Source organism: Pezoporus wallicus, unplaced genomic scaffold, assembly GCF_028554395.1.
Source record: "Pezoporus wallicus isolate ANWC-B61680 ecotype Strahan unplaced genomic scaffold, APGP_CSIRO_Pwel_v1 contig_447, whole genome shotgun sequence".
In the NCBI taxonomy this organism is placed as follows: domain Eukaryota; kingdom Metazoa; phylum Chordata; class Aves; order Psittaciformes; family Psittacidae; genus Pezoporus; species Pezoporus wallicus.
In genome coordinates, this window is record NW_026636385.1 from 710,545 (window position 1) to 722,331 (window position 11,787).

An 11,787-nucleotide genomic window follows, 5' to 3' on the forward strand; every position below is an offset into this window, starting at 1 on the left:
GTTGCCTACCAGGGGCACAGATCAGGGATGTTGCAGAGAGGCTGCCTGCTCTAGTAAGTCCCACTGACTATTACCTGCTTCTAGTGATCCATATGGGTGCTAGGGATATAGACAGCAGTAGCCTGGGGAACATAAAGAAGGACTACAGAGCCCTGGGAGAGGTGGTTAGGTGCTCTGGAGCTCAGGTGGTCTTTTCACCAATTCTCCAGCGTACAGGGGAGGAGCCTAAAAAGGCTAGGAGGATTGGCCAGGTTAATAAATGGTTAGAATGGTGGTGCCATAGGCAGGGGTTTGGGTGTCTTGAACACAGGACCCAAGTTTGTAGGCCAGGTCTAGTGGGGGCTGGTGGAGCTGGTCTGGCAAGGGGAAGACTGGTTTGGCTAGGAGGCTTGCCAGACTGGTCAAGAAAGCTTTAAACCAGATGTGTTGGGGGAGGGGGCATAATTCCATCCCAACACACCCAGTCAGTTGCCAGAACCTATAATAAATGCTTGGAGCAATGTAGAGATATCCCAGCCGCTCCAGTCAATGAGCCGGCTTCAGTTGGAGCTCGGCTCAGATGCCTCTATACAAACAGCCGTAGCATGGGGAACAAACAAGAGGAATTAGAGATGTGTGCACGTCTACGAGGGTATGATATAATAGGCATCACAGAAACATGGTGGGATGGCTCCTATGACTGGAGTGTTGGAATGGAAGGTTTCAGGCTCTTTAGAAAAGACAGGCCTGGCAGGCGGGGAGGGGGAGTTGCTCTTTATGTTAGGGATAGGCTGGAGAGTATGGAACTCTGTCTGGGGACAGGTGAGCAGTCCACAGAGAGTTTGTGGGTCAGGGTTAAAGGGAATATACCTATGGGAGACATTACTGTGGGGATCTGTTACAGAGCGCCTGATCAAGGAGAACCTGCGGATGAAGCACTCTACAGACAGAAACAGCCTCACACTCGCAGTCCCTTGCCCTCATGGGGGACTTCAACCACACTGGTATCTGTTGGGAGGGATGGTACAGGCCAGCACAAGCAATTCAGGAGGTTCCTCGATCATGTGGAAGACAACTTCCTTCTGCAAATAATAGAGGAGCCGACAAGGAGAGGTGCCATGCTTGACCTCGTGCTCACCAACAGGGAAGGGCTCATTGGAAATGTGACGCTCCAGGGCAGCCTTTGATGCAGCGATCATGAGATGGTCAAGTTTGAGATCCTCAGGACAGTGAGAAGAGTGTGCAGCAAGCTCACTGCCCTGGACTTCAAGGGAGCAGACTTTGGCCTCTTCAGGAACCTGCTTAGTAAGGTTCCATGGGATACAGCCCTAGAGGGCAGGGGGGGCCAAGACTGTTGGTTGATATTCAAGGATCACCTGCTACAAGCTCAGGAGTGTTGCATCCCAACCAGAAGGAAGTGCAGCAGGAGGGCCTGGTGACCTCCTTGGATGGAAAAGGAGCTCCTGAGGAAACTCTGAACGAAAAGAGGCTTATAAAAGGTGGAAGCAAGGACAGGTGGCCTGGGAAGAAGGGATGTTGTCCGGGAAGCTAGGGACCAGGTTAGGAAATCTAAGGCCCAGTTAGAATTAAACTTGGCTAGGAATGTTGAGGATAACAGGAAGGGATTCTATAGGTACATAGCAAATGAAAAACAGACTAGGGAGAATGTAGACCCCCTCTGGAAGCTGTCGGGAGAACTGGCTACCCTGGATTTGGAGAAGGCTGAGGTTCTTAATGACTTCTTTGCCTCGGTCTTCACTGGCAAAGGCTCTGACTGCACCAACCAACCATCCCAGGCACAGCTACAGGCTGGGCAGAGAAGAGATTCAGAGCAGCCCTGCAGAGGAGGACTTGGGGGTGGTGGTCAATGAGAAACTTAACATGAGCCAGTTTCAGTGTGCGCTCACAGCCCAGAAAGCCAACCGTATCCTGGGCTGCATCAAAAGCAGCATGACCAGCATGTCGAAGGAGGTGATCCTGCCCCTCCACTCTCCTCTTGTGAGACCTCACCTGGAGTATTGTGTGCAGTTCTGGTGTCCTCAACATAAAAAGGACATGGAACTGTTGGAACAAGTCCAGAGGAGGCCACGAGGATGATCAGGGGACTGGAGCACCTCCCATATGAAGACAGGCTGAAAAAGTTGGGCCTGTTGAGCCTGGAGAAGAGAAGGCTGCATGGAGACCTCATAGCAGCCTTCCAGTATCTGAAGGGGGCCTATAGGGATGCTGGGGAGGGACACTTCATTAGGGACGGCAGTGATAGGACAAGGGCTAATGGGTTAAACGGGAGAAGTTTAGATTGGATATAAGGAAGTTCTTTCCTGTAAGGGTGGTGAGGTACTGGAATGGGTTGCCCAGGGAGGTTGTGCATGCTCCATCCCTGACTGTGTTCAAGGCCAGGTTGGACAGAGCCTTTCATGACATGATTTACTGTGAGGTGTCCCTCACAGGCACGGGGGTTGGAAACAGATGATCTTAAGGCCCTTTTCAACTATTCTATTCTATGAACACATGCAGGTTTTACTCCCTCTCTTATTCATATAGACATGTAACTGCTAAACAAAGCAAAAATGAGGTAAATTATTAACAATATCCAGTATTACCTTTCAATTAATTAGGAAAATAAAAAATGCCAACCATATTGTGCTTCTTGTATATTAACTCAGACAAAATAAGTAATAGTAACATTTTGAATTTGTGTCAACAGAATGAGTTCTACTTGTGTATAGATTTTCCTATGGTGGCACAATGGGGCTGGATTCATCCATCAAATCATTGCCTGTTTTTTAAAACATGAAAAAATGCCCCAAGACTGAAAGCAGTTGAAGTAGATTTCTCATCAAACTAGGTAAGAATGACATGCGACTAAGACTGCATAAATCATGTAATACCCATCTTCAAAGTCCCTAAATTCCTTCATAGCACTACACTTTTCCTGGGGGAGTATTTTTTTATATATATCAGTCTGTCTATTTTGTTCTGCCCTTGATTTCTACTACTCAGCAATGGACCTAAAACCATAGATGCAGACTACAGAAATAGACTTTGAAGAAGAAAGATTTAGTAGGACTTGTTTCAAGAAATTCTGAAACCAGAAAACATTTTTGAGAAATGTTGAGAAATGCTGAGAAAGGTTGAGAAACATTTTCTCACAAGATGGAAAAACAGAATTCATACTCTAACTACTACACTGCTCAGAGGAAACCCATTCCCAAAAGACATTGAATTTTTGCACACACTTTTGCAGAAGTACCTATTGCAATGAAGTTTTCTGTACTCGCAGGTTCTGGATTTGATAAAGGACCGCTATACAGTAAAAGTCCATCTGGAACCACAGTAATAAACTCAAGAGAGAGTGAGCTTTCAAAACAAGGCCTGATGGGATGAAACCATGCATAACCATTTCCATGGAAACTGTGCTTTGTCTGCTGGCAGTCTGGTCCGTGAAATGAGGCAGGACAAAGACATCTGAAAGAGCACAAATTCAACAAATAGTCAAAATTCCCCACTGTTCAAACTTCTTTGTTTGCTTGTTTTATATGCAACAAATGTAGCCCTTAAATCACAATTAAAAAAAAAAAGAAAAAAAACAGTGAAACAATAAACACTTTAGCAATCTCAAGGCTGCTTGGCAATCATTAAAATACTGAAAGGATACAAAGCATATTAATCCGATGCACTATCTCCATTAAAAAAAAAAAAAAAAGGGCATTTTTGAGGCCATGTTTTGGAGAACCATGAATTATTTCCCTAAGTGAGTAACACAGAATACCAAATATCAGTTGGCCAGTGTATTACAGAGAAAACTCAGGGAGGTTAATTCCTAGCTAGAATAAACCAGTATATTTTCACTAAAGGAAAACTGGTGCACACCAAGTGATGCTAAAATAAAGCAAGTTTCCTATCTAATGTTTTCTAAACTTTTTTATTTCCCATGTTTAAACTACATTTCCCTCCCCTTACATCCCTGCTATCACCACTGATACTTGCCTTTGTTATTACTCTTCTGGAAAAGAAAAACAACCAACCAACCAGCCAAAACAGAGCGCACTTCCCATTCCTTCATGCTGAATTAGGTGCTTTTAAAAAATGACACGTTAATCATACCACTGTTTTTTCTCAGGGTTTTTTTTTCTTACTCACACATTATGTGCACCCATTTCAGGACTACAGCTCTGTTACTGGGCCATTAGGAAAGACCCGGCTGTCACTAGGTTTACTCTCCAGTGCACTAGTGGGGTTTTTCACTTCTCCTTCAGTCGGAAGGACATTTATGATTTTTTAGACCTGGACCTTGTAAGCACCACTTAACACACAGAAAATAGAAAGAGGCATAAGAACCCGCAGTACAAGTTTCCTCACCTGTAACCATTCAAAGTGTCAATACACACCCCACCATTGAGGCAAGGGCTTTGAGGGTAGGAGGAACATGAGTGATGAACTCGGTCCCGAGCTGAGCAGGTGCAGACTGCACTGGTGGTGGTTGTTACTGACACAAACGACACACTTCCCGTATCCACCACTGTTGGGATGTCACTCACAGCAAGGTAGTTTTTGCAGCCACTGCCCTCGCTGCAGTTTGCTCTCCTACATTCATCTACTTCGATCTGTGAAATGCTCAGCTGTAAAGCTGACTGGACCTAGGAGAAAATAGAGTTTAACACATCGCCAGTCTCATCACAACAAAGGCTTTTACTTACTCCTTCATTTCTCAAAAGTCTAAGCCTTTGCAGACTTCATGGAATGCTTTAGTTTCTTGAGTGTTAATTAGTAACATTCCTGAGTGTAAAGGCAAAAGAAATTATTTGCCAAATACAGGAAAAATTTAAAAAAATTACAGTAGCAGTATTTCCTAAAAACTTATTCACCGACATGACTGCCTGTGAGCATGTTAAATCTGTACTGGCCAACTAATGTTATTTCCAAGGATCAAAGCTCTGAGAACATTTGAGACTCCACCTTCTGAGCTGTGATGTCTGTGTCACACTTCTCTGCACTGTGATAGCATGTTCCAGCTCAAGCCAGGATAAAAATTCTTCCTCATGAGTTACACCCAGGTATTATTTCTTACCTTCTCTCACACAGAACACAGCCACGGAAGAATGCAGGGCTGAGCTGCTTTCAATAACAATGTCCACAGGCAGCACCTGACATCACGACTTTGTAGCAATTAGGATTCTGTCTACTGGTTCCTGATTGTGACCTATAAACTTACATTTAAAGTCAAACTGTCTGAAACAAAACGAAGTCAACTGGATAAGGTATCTTATTCTAGCTATTCTAGTATCCCTTTTGCTAGTTCATTGCTTTTTATCATTAATTGGGGTTGAACCTGAAAGCCCAAACAGCCAAATACAAGAGCTCTCACTACTGTTATAGAGGTATACACTGAGGTATACAAATGTAAAACTAAGAGTAGATCAGACTCAGACTCTATTCATACACTTAATATTTGGGGTGGTTTGGGTTTTGGGGTTTGGGTTTTTTTTTCAAATCATAAATATCTCCAAAATAAGCTTTGAAATTATGAAAACAAATACATAAATACTAAAGCAGAGGATTGTTTTCCCCACTGATACAGTAATCTCAATTCACCACTGTAAGAACTTTGACCTTTATAATCAATTCTCACCATAGCCTCAAATATCCTGATTGTCCCCAAAGGCATAAAATACACTTTATAAAGACATGAGGCATCCTGTCAATGTAGCCTGGTGTCTGCTGCCCAAACCTATCACCATTAGTGGATAGTCCCTAATGAACATTTAGATAGCTATATAATGCCATTACAGAAAAAAACACAATGTATATAAGCAACCTTGGCTCCAGCATGGTATTAGGATGGATTATTTTCTTGCTAAATAAAAATAGTTGTTATAAAGCTATATCCCAAGGAGGTAATGCAAACATATTATTTATTTAGCAATTCAATGAATAATTCCAGCGCTAATTACTTATTTTCAGTATTTATACGTAAACATATGTACAAAAACTACTGGAGAAATTCTCCAGCTACAATTGGTTTTCTGTAAATTATTGGTGATTATTCACTAAAGCTATTCATTAAATATTGAAAGGTTATATACAATTAATACAAACATATTTTTCATGAAAATATGTGAAGCAATCCCGTTGTTACCACTTTGATGAATTCACCTGCCATACATTGTGGCATAGAATATTTGAAATCTGTTTTCTGCATTATTTTTGCAGTAATTCAATAAATATGCAAAAGAAGAAGTCATTACGCTTCATGAATACTATCTGTCTCTGCCATTTCCTACTTGGTCATTCTGATGAGTCTCAAAATCCACACAACTATTGAAGATACACCAATGTGTTGGCAGGTGGCAAGTTAAGATATTTCTGCTTGGTTCCCAGAATCAGCTGACTCTACCATATCCACACCAATTTCAAGTGGTGCTGCTGTCTCTTCAGTGAACAATCCTTCATAAGATGTGCCACGTATTATCACAGAATTATAGAATAGTTAGGGTTGGAAAGGACCTTAAGATCATCTAGTTCCAACCCCCCTGCCATGGGCAGGGACACCTCACACTAAACCATATCACCCAAGGCCTCGTCCAATCTGGCCTTGAACACTGCCAGGGATGGAGCATTCACAACCTCCCTGGGCAACCCATTCCAGAGCCTCACCACCCTAACAGGAAAGAATTTCCTTCTTATATCCAACCTAAACTTCCCCTGTTTAAGTTTGAACCCATTACCCCTTGTCTATCACTACAGTCCCTAATTAAGAGTCCCTCTCCAGCATCCCTATAGGCCCCCTTCAGATACTGGAAGGCTGCTATGAGGTCTCCATGCAGCCTTCTCTTCTCCAGGCTCAACAGCCCCAACTTTCTCAGCCTGTCTTCATACAGGAGGTGCTCCAGTCCCCTGATCATCCTCGTGGCCCTCCTCTGGACTTGTTCCAACAGTTCCATGTCCTTTTTATGTTGAGGACACCAGAACTGTACCCAATGCTCCAAGTGAGGTCTCAGGAGAGCAAAGTAGAGGGGCAGGATCACCTCCTTCGACCTGCTGGTCACTCTCCTTTTGATGCAGCCCAGGATACGGTTGGCTTTCTGGGCTGCAAGTGCACACTGAACCCGGCTCATGTTAAGTTTCTCATTGACCAACACCCCCAAGTCCTTCTCCGCAGGGCTGCTCTGAATCTCTTCTCTGCCCAACCTGCAGCTGTGCCTGGGATTGCTCCGACCCAGCTGTAGGACCTTGCACTTGTCATGGTTAAACTTCATAAGGTTGGCATCAGCCCACCTCACAAGGGTGTCAAGGTCCCTCTGGATGGCATTCCTTCCCTCCAGCGTATCAACCGAACCCCACAGCTTGGTGTCATCGGCAAACTTGCTGAGGGTGCACTCAATCCCACTGTCCATGTCACCGACAAAGATGTTGAACAAGACCGGTATTAAAGCCAAATATATCCAAAAATCACAAATTACATGTCTGTAATTACACAAATTACATAAACTACTGCCTTGTCCAGGGAAAGTTACAAGTAGAGCAGTGGTATCTTGCCTTTGCTCAAGGCAGCAGCTTTAGTGTCTATTCAGCAACAGCTGCAGGCCTTCAGTGAAACCAAGATCTGAAGAACTACAGAAAACAGAAGTGGGGCCAAGATAGACTGGTGTAGTGTCTGGGTAACTGAGTTAGAGAACATGCAGGATCCAGTAAAAGAGTAGGACAGTTAGGGTACATCTGGAAGGTGAAGAAAACAGCTTATATTCAAGAACCCTTTTCCTATTATAACAAGAAAAAAAAGTTGGGGGAGGGCGTCACTTTGTATTTAAAGTTGTCTTTCAGTGAGTTAAATACAATCGCAAAATTGGTTGACTCCATGTCACTGATCTAACTGTTCTTCCAACCTGCATGTTCTTTCCAGCAGGGTTTCTAATATGGAGTGCCATTTCTTTCTAAAATAGGATTTCCATCTGGGTAGTATCAAGCCTCTACTCTAAGTGTCTAACCACAAGTTGATGCTTTGGGTATTTCCATCAGCATCTAGAACATCTAAAAAGCTGTCATTTTCAAGACATTCTCTGTACTACAATACCACTTTGGCTTCTAGGTATTCTGACTTCATATTCAAAACTCTGATAGATTACACAATGAAACACTGATTGGAGACAACACAAGCAACTGTACCGTAACAGGAACGGAGAACCATCTTTCTGTGACTAAAAAGTGGTTATACTTATTGAACCAGAAGTTAGTGCAACTGTATTATAACTGTATGTGTGGGACTAAGGAAAAGGGAGAAACTTTGAATTAAGTGCTAGCCTAAGAAGTGTTTTTGTCCTGACTGAAGAAAAAAGCCCCTTATCTGTAGATGTAGCATATTCTTCCACTGAGGTTTGGGATGTATATCCCACACATTCAGTATCTGGGTGAATTAGACAGACACACACTAACCCTAGAGAATATACCTCATTTTTAAATGCCTCCATCTCCGCATGAAGTTTCTCAGGTCTGTAATATGATGAGCCATCACGGACTGCAAATCTTACATCTATCTGTTTTCCATCAATGTTCGTCACACTGAAGACCATGACATCACTGGACTTAGTGAGTAAAATCTTTGCTAGTAATTCCTTGAACTTGCCATGTTTCGTTTTGCCATGTTTATCTCTCCTTATGAACTCCTCTGCTGTGATATCTGAGTTTGAAAACATGAAATGCTGGGACACCACAGGTTAGTTTCTCAATATCTTATTTAACAATACTGAAACATACTGGGAAGTTCCCTATGGTGGTAAGTAAATTAAGTATTGACATAACACCACCTACATCACATAAACATTCAGTTACAGAAGCAGCAAATAATACTAACAACTAACTTTCACCAGCAACTAATACTAACCTGACAGATGCACAGCGGCTGAGTTTTGTATAGCTTCATTTTCCAGCTCTTCAACATGGATTTGTACTGTAGATATAACATCAGGACAAACTCCATCAGAAACCCTAACTTTTAAGTTGTACATTCCTTGAGGAGTGTTATCCACCATCATCAAAGAACCAGTCTTCTGATTTAATCTGAAAGACCTTTAATTTAATAAAATAAAACTGAGCACTTACTTTATTCATTATTTAGAAGGTCTTAAACGTTACCATGAAGGTTACAGAATCAAAACTTAAGTGGATTAGCAAACAACAGCAGAAAAGAACCAGAAACACCTAAATTCAGAAATGACAATCTGTAGAGTTTATAAAAAGATGTTTCTGCCACTCCCAATCCCCAGACTTTCCCAAACTTGAATGAAAGCAGTGTGTAGTGGAACCATGGGGTTCACCATAATCATCCATCTGGAACAGGTTAGGCTCTGTATGAAATCTCTGATACCATCTTCATTTCCCACCTCAAAGGGACAGTAATCAGTAATAATGGAAGTATTCCATGACCACTACTGCAGAATAATAACCTCTTAACATGGAAACAGATCCAGGGGCTACTGACAGACAGAAAGTAAGCCTTCAATTTTGGGCTACATAAAGCTCTTAAACTCTTATTCACAGCAGATGCAACAATTCACACGGATATTCACATCCACTTTCTGTATTTCAAACAGCATATGATTATGCTATATGCCATCTCACTTGATGATATGAACAAATAATATACAAGTGGGTATTAGGGATCTAATTCAACACTTACATTAACAGAAGAAACTCCAGTAATCTGAGTTGTGGTCTTCACATGCAATTGTAAATTTAACCATTAAAGGAGATGACCAAATTCCCCTCCAAATTTGATTAAATGATTCCATTCTGACTTTTACATTTGGGATTTGTATTCCACTAACTCTAACATTTGAAAGCAAGTATTAAAACCTCTGCCTATTTTTAAAACCGATCTTAACAGAATGCACATTTTCAAATAAACTAATGACGACATCTGACTAAAAATCAACATCATGGTGTAATCCTGCATTCTCTTGAAAACAACATTTCCTGCATTAATTTCTTAATACCTAGTTACCCAATTAAAAAAGAAAAAGAGCATTCGGAGGTACATTCCTTAATACACTCAATAACCCTGGCTTTATGCACATCCGGTACATGGAGAAATACAGAGTGAGCAAAATAATTACAGAAGCATAAATATTACTCATTTTGACACAAGTACAATCCTCACTTCAGCATTTTTCCTTCAGAGAGAAATGTTTTATTGTCCCAGTCATCTTGATCTGGTGCAAACACTTCCCCAAGCACTGCTGTTGACCATTTTCCTGTTGAGATAAATTACAATAAATCTGCATTGAATTTCTGCTTTTCAGTGCACTTTATATTTTGCTGCATTCATTACTGCATTTATTATTTTCAGATTCCTGCTCAATTTGGTGATGGTTACGATCCAAGATTCTTAAAATAATGCATAGCCTGTCATATTATTTCTGCCAGTTCTGGAAACATGAGCACACTTGGATGTCACATGAAAGAAGAAAAGCTGAGAACAACACAAAACAACAATAGAATGATAAATAAATACACTCTATATACAATTCTCAGACAAAAAAAAAAAAAATTAAAAAAAAAAAAAATCATCACATCAGAATTTAACACCCAAATGTTTCATTGCCACTCTATTATTTCCAGTGTCACACAAGTGGAATCCAGCAAAAGAGGGAGAGCATCTCATAGGGTGCATCTGGGAGAGAAGGCCAGGACAGAGGAAAGGAAATGGGCAAGAAGCCACCAAGCTGTGCCAGGTCTTGGCACTTTACTCAGACCCCTGTGGGCTGCCACTGAAGTGAAACATCCAGGCCGCTGTTCTAAAACAGCAAAAGAAGCAACTCCAGGGAAAAAGACCTCTGAATTCTACAGCCAAGATCCAGCAACATGGAAAATGTTTTAAGGCTCAAATCTGGAGCCAATCCACCCTAGGAACTTCATTCTCTCATTTCTACAGTAGGAACTGGTCACATCTCTTTCTCTTTTAGGTATACTGAATTCAGCAAAAATAACTCACTGCAAGAATACCTTCTATAGATTAATCTTCTCTAATATTTATGAGTAATTGTGCTAATGCAATGATGACCGAGATACAGCCAAGTCTATATGGGACAGAGTATTTGGGGATAGGTGTAATGAACCATGCTTAGTAAGTTCTATTATTCAGGACTATTTAAGGTCAACTTTTACAAATAATTAAAAAAAAAAATTAATTAAAGACAATTTTTAGAAAATATTATCTAAATGTTCATCCTCTACCTACTCTGAGAAATTGTAAAGCATTCATGTAATGGATGTATTTGCTCTGCTCTCTCCCACTACAACCTTAAAACTCACAGTATTGCTGCTACTATCACAGAGCAGCTCTCCTGAGAGTATTTCATGAACTCAGTACTGTGCACCACTCCAGAACAGCAGCATCATCTTTTTTTCAGTCCAAAGACTACATGCTCCAGGAAGCAGTCACTTATTGCATCCCAATGATTATTCCTTAGCTAAAAAAGCATCAACCCATCTTTCTCTTGGATCCTTTCTTGACAGCACAAAACCTCCTTCCTCAGGACTTCTACCCTGCTCAGCCACACAGTGCCTGTCAAAGTGGCAGTGGGACTGCTCTGAGATTTCTGGGTAGGGCTCATCTATAACCCTCTATTTCTTAAAGTTGCTTCAGTTCTGCCTTTCTCAGCTCCAGATCTCTCAGCATCAGATGCGTCCCCAATCACGGGTTCATACACAAAAGACTTCTCCTCTGTGCAGGTAAAAACTAGCTACCGGAAAACAGATTTTATTGGTTTAAAAAAATACTGCTTTTTCTGCAAGTGCAATATATACTTG

General features: G+C 41.5%; 1 protein-coding gene across 1 annotated transcript in view; it reads right to left on the reverse strand.

Moving 5' to 3' along the window:
* Window positions 1–11,787, reverse strand: part of LOC130594337 (neural-cadherin-like) — a 61,000-nt gene that overhangs the window by 13,747 nt on the left and 35,466 nt on the right. Inside the window, 5 exon segments of the mRNA XM_057400148.1 lie at window positions 3,233–3,447; window positions 4,342–4,619; window positions 8,427–8,656; window positions 8,861–9,045; window positions 10,136–10,229. Of these exon segments, the coding sequence (XP_057256131.1) occupies window positions 3,233–3,447; window positions 4,342–4,619; window positions 8,427–8,656; window positions 8,861–9,045; window positions 10,136–10,229 (1,002 nt within the window).